Consider the following 13,906-nt stretch of genomic DNA (forward strand, 5'->3'; position numbering starts at 1 on the left):
GGGAGGAGAGGTGTCTCTCAGGCGGGAGACGGTGAAAATCTGAGGCGACCAACTCCATTCCGAGCTCTTATGAAAACCTTTTCTGTGTAGTAGGACCCTCACTTTATCCCCCAGTTTGAGCTTCTTTTTCACGGAGGGTACGACTGGCTTCCCATTTATCTTATTGAACAGCTCCAATTCGTTTTCGGGCGTGACTTCGGACGGGCTGATGCCCAAAGTCCTGTGTTTGGTGGCGTTGTAGTCGCGCACGATCTTGGGAAGCGCGGAAACGAAGTGGTATTTTCCCATTACTCTAAAATAACGGAATATTCTGTCGCGTAAAGTGCGTATGACGCGTTCTGCCTGCGATGCTTTGATTACTGGAGAGAAGGTAGAATACATGTGTACCTTCTTTCGTGAGAGATACTCCTTGACGGTCTTGTTGTAGAATTCCCCGCCTCTGTCGCAAAAGATGTGTGTAGGTACGTTACCTCCCCGAAAAAGTCTTATCATGGCCCTTTTCATTTCGGCGGGGCGCTTCGTCTTTAGTGGGAGGGTGCGCAGAAAGCGGGAGAGGGAATCGATTGCCACGAGAATGTAGCGGTAGCCACCGTTGAATCTCTTGTATTTTGAAAAATCGGCGAGATCCATTTGCGACACGTTGTTGATCTTGAGCGCGATGATGCGTCTCCTATTGAACTTTCTTCTGACCGGATGTGGAGCGTGTAGGCATCCAGCTTTCTGAGAATGGCGAGAGCCTTCTTTTTGCTCAAGTGATGCGCTTTTCTATAGCGTTCCACACCCCCCAAACCACCCTCTGGTTTCTCATATCCCTCCATAAGTCGTCCACGCAATGGAGGCCTGCTGCTGCTGCTGCTGTTGAGGCCCGCGAGATTTGGGCAGAGAAATCAGACGTAATAGTTTCGAGACTTTGGGGAACCAGGAAGGTTTCTTTCCCGTCTTACGTTGCAACAAATAATTGACGAGTTCATAAACGGAGGAGTGTCTGATGGGCTTGCCCGACACGGAGACACAACCCTCGCGTTCCCAGGAAAGAACCTTCTTTAATTCCGAGACGACCGTTTCCGCTTCGTCTTCGTCCACCTCTGGAGAGAGGAGCGAATAGTCAAAGTCATTTGTAGCGTCGGACGCCTTGTTTTTATTGTCGTAGGGGTCAAATCCGTACTGCTTGAGTATGCGATACAGTGCTTGCAGTATGAGTTTCACTTTGACGTCGTCACTCTCCTTCGAGGAAAGAATGTTTCCGATGGAGGAGGAGGTGGTCACTTCAATTCTCTTGGCCATTGGCGAAAAGGTTCAACACGGCGGAAAGCAGGAGAGGAACCACCGACGAAAGAACGCCCTGTCCTCGCTGCTGAGACAGATAGCGCTTCAAACGTTGCGGATTCTTGTGAATCTTTTTGTAGGCGAGCCGTCGTAAAAAGCGTTTGTGCTTCTTCAAACGCGCGAACGTATCTGGAGCTAGAGCCACCTTTCCGTTCAATACATTGAGGCAAATTTCGGAGAGGTGTTTCATGTCGGACGAGGACGAACGTCTCAAGACGTCGCGGCGGCGTGGAGGGGGTAGAGTGGAGAGTACTTTGAGTAAAGTGAGGTGAGGGCGGAGATTCATTTCGGAGCGTAGATATATTGACGTTCTCCCGGAAAGATATTGCTACGCAACCTGTGATCCTCGTGCTATAGTTGTGAAGATCCACGAGTAAATATGCGTGGGGCGACGACATCGCTTGTTTATATGCGTCCAGAAAATACTCCAATCTTTTTCTGCCAAATAGCTGTTGGCCGAAATGTTCCATCTGGTGCACGCTGCGCACAGTGCGCCACAGGACGACGTAACTGGCATTGTAGGATATTGTTCTAAAATGGCTACTGTCGAAAAAGATGTTTTGAACGAGTAAGAAGATCGATGGGTTTGCGTGGTGAGAACCCCGAATGAAAAGATCGGTCACCTCCTTCAAGGAACCGGCGTCGGTCATGTGATCGTCGACGATGATCAGCGTAGCGCGCGACGTGTCCCACTCTCGCAGTAGCTCCTTGGTAAATTTTACGGAGTCCCCGAATTCGTCCTGCATGCTCGGCGAAGCATATTTCTGCACGTAGAATATTTGTGACGGAGGCTTGTCTACCACGTCATTCAGGTTCCTCAACACGTTAGCAACGAAAGTAGATTTGCCGCACATGGAGGGGCCGCTTAAGATACAGCGAAAGGGATGACGGAAACGAAAAGGTTCGGGGGAAGACATGTTGCGTGCGTACACGTTGCACGAAGAAAAAGAAGAGACTGAGACTCGAAGAGAAATGCATCGCTTTTATTTACACATCCCCGTCGTCGTCCTCTACATCGGAACTGCGTTCCCAATACAGATTGTCCAGGCTAAAGTTGAACTTCTTTTTCGCCAGTCTGTCCGCCGCTAAGATGCGGTCGAGCGGCTTCATCTTGTCCTGACACATTTCTTGACGTGCTTGCAACCATTCCAGACGGTGGACTTGAAAGGCTTCCTCCACGATGCTGCGTATAAATTTGCGAAGTTCTTCGTTTTTTGTCTTTTCCTTGCGACGACGAGAAGCGCAGGAGAATAAACCACACATGGCGTTTTCCACGTATCGGTCAGAATGATGACGCGAGCGCGGTGCGCGCTGCCTTTATAGAGATAAACGCGCGCACGCAAAGAAACGAAAGTGAAACTCAGAAGCCACCCGTCGCGGCTAGGAGCGCGCGCGCAGCAGAGAGCCGAAACTGAAAACACCCGCGGCCGGCGCAGAGGGCGCTAGGAGCGCGCGCGCGCGCATGCGCGGACGGGTGGAGCAGAGGGCGCGCGCGCGTCGCCTCACTCAGTTTCTCTCGGGCTGTCGCGGAAGACGGACGTGCGCTCCGCGCGCTCGCTCAGTTTCTGGTTGGCTCTCGTAGAGAGCAGACGTGTGTTCTCCGCGCTCGATCAGTTTCTGCCTGGAAGTTGCCGCGGGGGAAAAGGTGAGTGATTTGACGCGCTCCTTTTCTCGTATGTTTGCCGTGTTTAGCGGTGACCGCGCTCGTGCTAAGCCTTTTCTCGCATGTTTAGACTTGTTTTGCGGTGTCCAAGCCTGTTGACGCATGTTTAGCGATGTGTGGTTCCCGCCTTGTGTTAGCTGCGTAGTGTTGAGGTTAGGCCTAAGCGATCGCCCCCCCGTAAGCCTTTTTCCTCGTATGTTTAGACTTGCTTTGCGGTGAGCAAGCCTGTTGACGCATGTTTAGCGATCTGTGGTTCCTGCCTTGTGTTAGCTGCGTAGTGTTGTGGTTAGGCCTAAGCGATCATCCCCGTAAGCCTTTTCCCCCGATGTGTACTGTTTTCTCCGTGCTGTTTTAGCAGTAGCGGTTAGACCTTTTCTCTCGAATGCCTAGACTTGTTCTGCAGTGCTGCCATTTTTACCTGTCGCTAGTATCTTGTTCTCTGTCTTTCTCGTCTAGAGCTATGATGGTGGCGCCATCTGGTGTGATGCCTTGCAACTAAGTGGCCACCTGTCGTCGATCTCTGCAACTACCAGTCGTCAACAAGCAACATGGCGGGCGCTGGTCACTCGGGTGTTGCGGAGCGGGTTCTTCACCGCGACATCGTTGATTTTCGAATAAATTGTTTCTCTCCACTCTATTTCCATCTTTTTATTTTATTTTCTACCTATTTTTTTTATTTTTATGGACACAGATTGTCCGCAACGCACAGGGTGGTCTGGACACGTCCTAGGTGCTCCCCAATTAGTGTGATGACTCCCTGGAGGGTCCTGATTAATGTGGGGGGTCCCAATTAGCTCTAATTGCTAATTAAACGTGTCCAGAAGCCTTGTAGCGTTGCGGACAGTCTGTGTCCAGTCATTACTACTGTGATATCATATTATTATGTCAGCTAGAGGACACACTGCCTTCATTTGGAGCGTTTGGTTTTACGATGAGCAAAACGTGAGCGAGCCAATTGTTTCACATGCATTTCCAGTATCGTCTTCGGTCGTGCCGATTTCTAACTCTCGTCATCGTCGATTTATACATAGCCTTCAATTACAAAGTGTCTACGAATGTACCTAATTGCGTTTTAATAGCCCCGTCCTTTCGTGAAACTTGAAATACTTTTCGTGTTCATGAGCTGAGCAAGACAAGTTTCGGTTTCGGCTGAGTCGTGGCTTCAGTCTAGGAGCCCCGTCGCACTCCTTTCGACTTGGCAAGCCTGGAATGGACGTTTTCTGCTGCGAGAACCATTTGAAAGTTTTTGAGCAAATACGCTAAGGTACGTACTGTTTGACTCTGCTAAAGTGATAGTAAGATTAAGAGACGCAAGTGCACATCATTGCATGAACATTAACGACTTGATTTCGATCGTGGCGGTGACTTCGGATCCCACCTTGTGCTTTTGATTTTGACACAACTGCCAGCTTAGGAGTACACCATCCGTTATGTTTCACTCTTTTTCATTCTGGTTGTCGAATGATGTGGTAGGGGTGTTATGCATATAAGACTTCGCTTTTTCGTGTAACTATGAGTACTGAAAGTCAATGAATGGGTTGTAACGGTGATTGAGGTACATCTGCGTTCGCGGGGGGACGCGTTTTGTTTCGAAAAGTGACTAACACCAAACGCTCAGCGTCGATGTATTTCCAATGATACTGGCATAAGCGCCGCTGATCAGCTAATCTGAAGGTAGGCTACGTGCATTGACATACTTCCCTAGTTTCGTTCGCATTTTTTTTACGTCACACTTCAGTAATAGGTTGTCCAAAAACTGGTGGTATTAAAGTGTTGGTTAAATTGTACAAGGTGTTAGATGGTTAAAGTGGTGGTGTTAAACTCGTACAGTTCGTAACGTTAAGTGATATCATCCACTTCAGCATGTCTCGTTGGCAGCACTACCGTGCTGTTAGCAAAGAAGTGGGCGCTCTAATGGTGAGCATAGCAGATGCAGATGCCGAAGCACCACTTCCCCCAGACTGCGCATGTAATGACAGTGCTCAAGATATCCAGAGCAGCTCTTCTGAAGCACAAGCTGACGTGGGTCATGTTGTCAGTCACACATTAAATGAGCATGACCCTAGCACCTGTGCAACAGGTCAAGAGGAGGACAGCGTAGGTGCACACGGGCTTAACAGCCAACATGAAGAACAGTGCGTTCTGCTGCAGTGTTCTAGTGATGATGATCAAACACAAGTGTTGCGTCAACGGAAGACTGTGTAGGCGACGGTTCTGCCGTAGATATTACACAGCGAGTTGCCAGTCTTGCTGTCCGTCACAACTTGACTCACGTGGCTGTGAATGACATTGCGAAGCTGCTTCGGGATCTTGGTCATGATATACCGAAGGACGCACGAACAATCCTTGGCACTGCTCGATCTTCCTGTGTGAAAGATGGCTATGTGCATTTTGGGCTGGTCAAAGGTTTAGGGAAAGTGCTAAGCACAACTGAGGTACCGACTGGAGACACAGTCCTTTTGCAGATCAGTATCGATGGTATTCCTGTTTATAGGAGCTCTCCCTATAGTTTTTGGCCGATCACCTGCTCAGTGGCTAATGCCATCAATACCACTCCCTTCCCTGTGAGCATCTACTACGGCCCCGGAAAACCACCTGATCTCGATAGTTTCTTGAAAGACTTTGTTGACGAAATGAAATGCTTGGAGTAAAGTGGACTATCTGTCAAAGGAAGACATTACAGAGTTGTCTTGAAAGCTGTAACTTGTGATGTTTCAGCCCGATCTTTTGTTAAATGCACGAAGGGCCATGCTGGTTACAGCTCCTGTGACCGTTGCACTCAAAAAGGAGCTTTTGTGGACAATCGTGTGATTTTTCCAGATTGCTCTAATTTTAACCTCCGTACCGACGAAACGTTTCGTGCAATGCAGGACCAGAACCACCATCACGCAGTTTCGCCCTTTTCTGCCTTGCACATAGACATGGTACTGTCGTACCCGATAGATTACATGCACTTGGTGTGTTTAGGTGTCATGCGGCGATTGCTGCACATATGGATCACTGGCAAGCTTCCGCTTCGTATTAGTGCACAGCAAAAGCAGCTCTTAAATCAGTACTTGGAAGAGTGCTCATTGCCTGTCGAGTTCCAAAGGCAGCCACGCACAACAGATGAACTTGAACATTGGAAAGCCTCCGAGTACCGTTCTTTCCTGCTGTACGTTGGCCCTACAGTGCTTAAACGTGCGCTGCCTACACGGATGTACCAACATTTCCTACTTCTGCACGTGGCTATTTCCATACTGTGCTCTCCACAATTGTACCTAGAGTTCAATTGCGTCAGAGTTGCTGACATTTATCGTTCAAGAATTTGCAGCAATTTATGGAAAGCTCAACCTTGTCTATAACGTTCATGGATTGTGCCATCTGGCTGCGGAGTGCAAGGTTCATGGTCCTCTGGATGCATTTTCAGCTTTCAGGTTTGAGAGCTACCTGGGTAGAATGAAGAAGCTGATAAGAACCCCAAACATGCCACTGCAGCAAGTAAGCCGACGACTTTCGGAACTACAGTCTGTTGTACCGTATTCGAACGACACGCGAGGCGTTTCATCTCTCATAACCAGCTCGCATGCCGACTGCTGTTGCATTCTGAGTGATGGCAGTGTTGTCACAGTGCGCCAGATTAGTGGAACCACGTTCTCGGGCTACAAGCACACAGGACTGTCGCACCTGTATTTGCACCACGTCTACAGATCTATAAGACAGGGCAGCTGGAAGACACCTTGCATACTTGGCCACATAGACTTTTTTCTGCTAAGTGTGTTAGGATTCCTTATGGCACTGGACACTCTGTGACCCCCATAATACACCATTAAAGTTTTAATATGGCAAACTACACATCACTGCACTATTTAAGAAGCCAAAAAGAAGAGCCAGAAAATTCAGTACTTGAGAGAGCTTCTCTGTGGCGTTATATCTTGCACCTTCCCTCGAAGTTAGTCACTTTGGAACACTTTGCTATGACCATGCCTGCTGAGTGTGCCTCTACGTGCAACAGTTTCTTTGAACTTGTGCCATCGTTTGAACCAATCATCTGTGCTTTTGAAGGTGTTATTTCAATAACAGTTTGGCGTGTTTTTTGTGTTTTCACAGTGGACCATTCACTGTCTAAAAAATGGAATGTGGTTATAAACTGTGGGTTATTGTGGAATTCCTCGGCGAGGAGAAGATAAGCGCTGTGCCAAAGCCATGGTTAAATGAAAATGAAAGTGAATGTAAGTGGCCAACAACCATGCCAGACCAGAAGCGGGATGATATGATCCAAAGATACACACAACCAGGCCGATGGAAAAGTTTTGCAGTTCGTGTCATTGGACGCGCCAGTGAGTTTCTTCTCATTTTCCCTTTTCTACCTCTTCATCATTACATTTAGAATGGAAAAGGCTGGTCACACACTGAGTAGCAGCTGCCGCTACTTCAACAATGCATTGAAAGGACTGCGCTTGATGATGAAATAAAACTTAATTTCCCAGCTTCCTACGCAGCAGCGTTGAAGACAATGGAAAAATCATTGTACACATCCTCTGTGGAATCTCAGTCGGACAGTGAAACCAGCTATTCAAGGCTGCTAGAGGCTAGTGATGCGCAACCTTGGGAAATAATTTGCTTTCAGACCTGCTGCCTACGTCCCTAATTGTCATTTGCTTATAGCACTGAATTGCCTGATCGTCAAGCTGCAACGCAAAGCAGTGCTCACGAGGACATCGTTTTGCCAGAGCTACCTCTGCAATTGCGTCAGTTGACACCACTTGACGACATGGGTATAGCTGAGCATTTGGCTAAATAGCTGCTTTTTTTTTTCGTTCTCTTTTTAATTTGCTTGTGGCTGTCTTTATTCGCATAATAGTGCCTTCCAGCGTACCAATTCCTCCTAGTAGGACTCCGCTTCCCTCACAAGATGGCGCAGCCACTTCGAGTACAGTGATCGTTTCAGTTTTTTGCATGTTTCTCTTAGTAACATTAGTAACAGCAGTGGACCCCTTTGTTCTGTTATGGAAGCTCATATGTTTGCTTTTTCGACTTCTTTTCATGCTGATGACGCTTCTTTTTCTCAGACTTCAGGCAAAGACCTTGTACCTACACACGACAACCTACAGTCCAGGGAAAAGCTCCCCTGCGTGAACTGCACAACTGTATGTGTACATTTCACATTGTTGCTTCTCTGGTCTTGTACCTGGCCGAACTGTGTATCTTATAAGCTGGTTGTAGTAAGGACTCGTTTCCATTCCTTCATTAGACAACCTCCCAGGCCCATTGTCCTCTGTCGCACAGGGTGAGTCGTGCACGACCAGCTGTGACGGTGTTCGTGTTAACAAATTCCACTTCAGCTGTTTCACGCAAAAGACGAAACCTGAGCGGGCACGACAGTGACGACCCTGTATACCCAGTGAAGAAACGTACGTGTTTCTTTTTGTGTTCCTTGCATCTTTTTTGATTAAGTGTTCTGGTGCCCTTCTCTTTTCAGGTTTTTGGCGGGATGTGACTATTGAGCCATCATATTCTCTTAAACAGACAGTGTCTTCTGCTTGCCAGGTCGACAGCGGTACGCCTGCTTACCATTTGTTGCTTCTATATGAAATATATGTACTTCCATGTCTTGTTCCACAGCTCTTGTGTAAGCAAATTGCATTACATTAAGAAAAATCTTCTTGCCTTGTGTGTAATATTCTGTATGTCATACACAGCCACCCACGGGCTTTCAGCGCACGAGCTTCAGCCTGCCATCACTTCAAGTCTGCCACTTGAAATTGGCAGTATGTCTATTTCCATCCAATTTTCATGTACTCAGAGCTGTCGTCATCTTTTTTGTAACAGGGAGGTTTTCATTGTGCATATACAGGGTGTCTTTTTTAGGTGATACCGATTTTTAATTTAAAAAAAACTAATGGTTATAGACCTGCTGTTTTCACTTCTATATCATCTCTGGGCCGGCGGACGTTCTTGGCCATATATTACTCAACCGTCAAATCACTAATTACCTAAATATCGTTAACTAACTTTTCAATTATGAAAGCTATGGAGTTGTCCAAATGAGAACATCTGTTCCTTTCGGTGACCTGATATCGTAGCCGTTTTCAGAACAAAAATTTGTTCGGTAGATATCGTCCGCAAACTATTCATGAAGGAACACCATTTTTCATTTATTTTCTTCATTGCGCATCTTCCGAGACGCGTCTTGTGAGATGGTGAAGGTGCCCCATGCGTCGAAGATGAGCTTTAAGAAAACAAAACACATGTATCGGGCGACGCTATCGAAACTGCTTTTATCTTGGGCTGCATTTCCTGTTAATCTTTTTCCAGGACGCAAGAAGCGACAGTGTGCGCTTTCCCCCTCTCACATTGGGGGTGAAGGAAAAACGGGTCTCCGAAGATGTGCATTGAACAGAATAAAGAAAAGAAATGATGTTCCTTCACGATTTTTTTTGCGGACGATCTACCGAACGGATTATTGTTCTGAAAACGGCTGCGATATCAGGTCACCGAAAGGAACAGATGTTCTCATTGGGACAACTTCGTACCTCTTATAATTAAAAAGGTAATTAACGACTTTTAGGTAATTAGTCATTTGATGGTCGAGCAAGATTTGGCCAAGAACGTCCGCCGCCCAGAGAGATGATAGAAGTGAATACAGCATGTATATTAATGAAAAATCTGTATCGCCTAAAAAAAGGCACCCTGTATAAGGCAGACATGTTTGTGTGGTGTTTAATTTGTTTTCTGAAGTCCAGGGCTTTGCACACCCCAACTTTAACTGTACTGGGCCATTCCATTTACAGCATTTGCTCAAAACTTGTGTGAGGACACAGATCATTTCCGGTACCAAGATGAACCATTCATACAGGACCTCCACCCTGGTACGCTGCGCTAACATGCGTTGCACTGAATTACAAATTCCAACCTGTTTCCCTTTGTTAGACTACAGGCCCGTCCCACATGATGACTACCCACGACAAGGAAACACAACTGGACATTACATTGATTTGGGTACGTTACATGATTACACTTCTCAATACTTATATATCCTTTCCTTGAAAGGTTTAAGACCACCACAGCATTCGACACACGATGACGTTGAGACGTTCCCCCAGTCCAGTAATTGTAAGCTATCCCTGTTTCTTAATCAAAATATACTATCCTATAATGTAAAATGGACAATTCGTTTCGAATCTAATCTGCAGGTTCTCGCCAAGGTCAGCCCATGACACCGGTCATGGATGGTCAGGTCACCGGTCAGGTCAGGGATGCAAGGAAGAGTACAGGTAGTCATGAGAGTGCTTGAGATGTGATGGATAGTTTATCGTGTGCAAATTTAAAACACTCTAGCCGCGGTTACAAGAACGCGACAGAAATGGGTTGAGTTGGTTCATCGCAGCAAATCCACTCCTATCAGGCAGTGTCAGCCAAACTTCTAGGGAGGATTGATGTGAGGAGGTGCAGTGCGTCAAGATGCCCTGTTTCTGTTTCGTACCCCCCCCCCCCCCCACGTAATCGTTAATGTTCCGAAAGAATAACTGTCTGAATAACAGCGTAAGAATAACAGCGCCCTGTCACTTCTTTCGAATAACTGTCTCTCGATGTGTTTAATTGTTCCGTGCAGTAACCTCCCCGTTTTGCATCATGTATGTAGGGTGTATTTCTAGCTGTTCCGACATTTGGAAAGCGCCGAGTTCCACTAGCGCAGTTGTGATTTTGCTAAGTCCTTTGCTAAAACATCACCTTACTTGGCGGCCACCAACAACCAGGTCGGAGGTACCGACGTCGCTGCGTTTGTTTGAAGCAGACTGCGTACAGCAATTAAGTGGTCCAATAACTAGCATCAATAGTGGAAGTATCCCTGCTAATAGCCAACTGCACAAGGGGCCCCGCTATTAATGACCACTAAGGCAGGGTATGTAGCAAAATCACGAATGTGCTACTGCGGCCACTCTTTGCTCTTGTTGAATTTTGGTGCAGCTAAAAGCAACACCCTATGACGGTTCGTATCTCATTTACAGGTTTTGAGCGAACCGTTTTTACACTGCTAGTGGACTTGAAACGGTCCATGAAGCGCCTCGAAAAGAAAGTTGAGGAAATCAGCACTGCTTTGTCTCAGCAAGAAAATTACTCTGCCCTAGACCTGCCAAACTTCCCAATAGTGACTGACACTGATCTTCAGTCTTTCAACCGAAGGCTTTTAGAGGCCGATTTCAAGGCGAAGTTGGTAATTTAGGACTTAAGCATACAGCTTCAGTGGTGTGTTTTTCAGTGTGAAAAAGCCAGTAATGTGAATCACTTACGTTGCAGGTTACAATGATCGCACGTCTGGGCGGAAATACTCTTCAAGAGACCGTAAGAATAGTGATGAAGAAACTGATTCACAATTCATTAGCACTTCAGTACAGCCTTAAAGGGGCGCAGTGAAAGAAGGACTTCTTTGGACTAACTGTCTACGTCTGCATTGTTGGTGAGGCGGCTTCCCAAACTTTTATTTTCAAACCTAATCAGTGTACTATTCGTTTCAGAGGCACTGCAAGCAAAATACAAGGATGTCACAGAGCTGGAGGTGCAACACAGGATCGGCCGGTACCTTGCTGGAGCTGGAGACCGAGATGGAGGAAGAGAAGCCCGACGACGACAATCCATTCGCTAAATTTTCATTTACTTATCTGGCCGTGTGTGGCTTTTTCTAGTCATTTCCCACTTCGGTTAAGTGCAATAAATATGCCATCGTTCCTATGAAACAGTTTTGTGGTTTCATTCTCCATCAGAAAACGTGAGAGACGCACTAATAATCGCAGAGCAGGGATGCGGGGGAGGGCAGGGACACCCTAAACACGATATCGGCTGTGCGTCGAAAAGACGTCGCGGAACAATATCGGTAGCCGATATCGGACCTTTTACATCCCCGTGTTGCAAAACGCATGTAGGGCCAATATCGGGTTGCAACCTCTGGCCGACTCGGTCGGATCGTTTCCCGCCGACGGACCGACAGAGGGCCAGTTGTCTGTGCTACTTGGGACAGTCTCTCATATCGGTATCTGGCTTTTGTTCAAGACGTCCTTATTAGAGTTAATTAACGAATTTAATTGATTAGTCATCCTTATTAGTGATTATAGTCTCTCTTGGAAAAGATACGCGCCCGTAGAACTCAACTGTGAAAATGACGTGCTCTCGTGACTTTTTTATAAAAGTTTGCCCCCCCCCCCAAGCTGAAACACACACACACACACAAAGTAAACGGGGTGCCACAAACGCATACTTCGTGGTCGTAGCCATTTTAATGGAGATTTTTTTAAAATGAAACAACTAGGACTATGTGTACATTAGTTTCGCACGTACGCGTACGCGAGTGGAGGAAAACCTTATCTGCAAGGTATTTTGGCATTCTAATTTGCATAATTCACTAAGATGTATTTTTTTTGTGTGTGTGAAGCTGTTTTTCTTTCTTCGAGAAACAGAAAGAGCAGAATTGCTGGCAATTGGTTTAGATATGAGATGAACCCTTCATCTATATGCTTCAAATTATTATCCACAGAAGTGACATTTGTTTTTAGTGCACCGTTTCAGATTTTCCATTATCGAGATACTTCGCTCGCACTAACCTAACCTAACCCAACCTAACCTAACCTAACCTGAAGGAGAGCACTGCTGGACATGGAGTTAGAGATTGAGAAGTACGGCATTTTCAAAGAGGTCCTCGGAGGGAAAATTCGGGGTGATGGGTGGGGGGGAGGGGCAGAGCCAGCACCGTGAAAACTCGAGGAGCGGTGGACTGTTCCCCCTGCCCCCACATTCCGATTTCGACCGAAACTAAACAGGAGCAGCTTTCCAAGCTAGAGCTCCGGAACGAACCGACAACAGTAAAAAACAATAAAAGAAAAAGAAATAACAAGAACGAAAAAAAGAGGAAGGAAGCACAAAAAAGATATATTCGCTTGAACCGCAACGGGTAAAAAAACATTGCAAACTCGTTTTTCTTGTGCCAGTCATTTGCATTTTTAGCAGCTTTTCTGAACCGTGATGTGGATTACAGGCCCAAATAATCACAAATGAGCAAGCACGCATCCTCGCTGCTTAATTTTTGGTAACTTTACGTCGTTTGAAGTGCAAATTGTTGCGCCTACCACTAGCGCCATATTCGCGTTCAAATTGCTCCTCTGTTGAACTGTCCTTGTCGGCTCGCATGGCCGCGGCCATGAAATCGGCAATCAGCTGTTCTCGTTTTCTGGAGTGTACACCAAACTGTTCACAGTTCAAGATACAGATACTTAATCCGAGTGGGAAAGCCTCGGCGGTCTTCCTGTGGATTCGTGGGTGCATCGACGAAGATGGGCATAGTTTTCGGGATGGCTGTGTGTTCGACAGCTGATATCTGTGCGCTGAACTAACTTCTATTTTTTAAAAACAACTTCAATATATTGCAGTTGTAGCGTGATAGTTTCCTTGGTTTTGTCGCATATTTCGTTTATTTCATCTGCTTTTTCTTTTCACCAACTGGTGTAACCCCCGCAGTGACTATTGCGGCCTCCCTAAGGTTTATGTGTCAGTTTTGGAAACACTGATATTGTTGCATGTGACACATTGTAGTGTACTGCAGCCAGCTTCACTGTTTGACTGATAATTTGCACGGTTACTTCTTTAATATTATTTGGATTCCTTTCATCTGATACTGTACCACTAAATAGGATAGGAATCCATTATGGTTCAGAATTATTTTTCCTTTGCAATGTTCCCACACTGATTTTGATGACAAGTTGTCTCTCATTAAATTCCTTTTGGGTTGTATTTCACACTGCTTACAGCTTAATGTGAGTATGAGAAAATGTATGCTTCACATGTTCTCAGCATCCTCTACAGCAACTGCTCCTGGGCTTAAAATCCAGAAACTACACACACACACACACACAAAAGAAAAACTGTAGAACAGACGACACATCAAAA

General features: G+C 46.3%; 1 protein-coding gene and 2 long non-coding RNA genes across 3 annotated transcripts; all 3 read left to right on the forward strand.

The window, feature by feature from the left end:
* The first annotated feature begins 2,878 nt into the window (after positions 1-2,878).
* LOC135387025 (uncharacterized) lies at positions 2,879-3,621 on the forward strand. Its single transcript, XR_010420794.1, has 2 exons — positions 2,879-2,971; positions 3,446-3,621. It is a non-coding gene; the product is annotated as an uncharacterized LOC135387025 (long non-coding RNA).
* A 507-nt stretch (positions 3,622-4,128) lies between these two features.
* On the forward strand, positions 4,129-7,529 carry LOC135387026 (uncharacterized). Its single transcript, XR_010420795.1, has 3 exons — positions 4,129-4,253; positions 7,079-7,308; positions 7,459-7,529. It is a non-coding gene; the product is annotated as an uncharacterized LOC135387026 (long non-coding RNA).
* A 122-nt stretch (positions 7,530-7,651) lies between these two features.
* LOC135389441 (uncharacterized) lies at positions 7,652-11,628 on the forward strand. The gene is made up of 13 exons (XM_064619489.1): positions 7,652-7,746; positions 7,833-7,901; positions 8,041-8,118; positions 8,223-8,258; positions 8,314-8,382; positions 8,451-8,528; positions 9,763-9,840; positions 9,902-9,970; positions 10,022-10,084; positions 10,165-10,245; positions 10,981-11,186; positions 11,270-11,429; positions 11,488-11,628. The coding sequence occupies exons 1-12, from the start codon at positions 7,743-7,745 to the stop codon at positions 11,384-11,386; spliced, it is 948 nt and encodes a 315-aa protein (XP_064475559.1). The 5' UTR covers positions 7,652-7,742; the 3' UTR covers positions 11,387-11,429; positions 11,488-11,628.
* The last annotated feature ends 2,278 nt before the right edge of the window (positions 11,629-13,906 follow it).

This window comes from Ornithodoros turicata, chromosome 3, assembly GCF_037126465.1.
Source record: "Ornithodoros turicata isolate Travis chromosome 3, ASM3712646v1, whole genome shotgun sequence".
Taxonomy (NCBI): Eukaryota; Metazoa; Arthropoda; class Arachnida; order Ixodida; family Argasidae; genus Ornithodoros; species Ornithodoros turicata.

Excerpts from the sequence above, each read along its gene's own strand:
- LOC135389441 (XM_064619489.1), top strand. Across the intron at positions 8,259-8,313 it reads ATTGTCCTCTGTCGCACAGG|CTGTTTCACGCAAAAGACGA; the intron begins GTGAGTCGTGCA and ends ATTCCACTTCAG. Across the intron at positions 10,085-10,164 it reads GTTCCCCCAGTCCAGTAATT|GTTCTCGCCAAGGTCAGCCC; the intron begins GTAAGCTATCCC and ends TCTAATCTGCAG.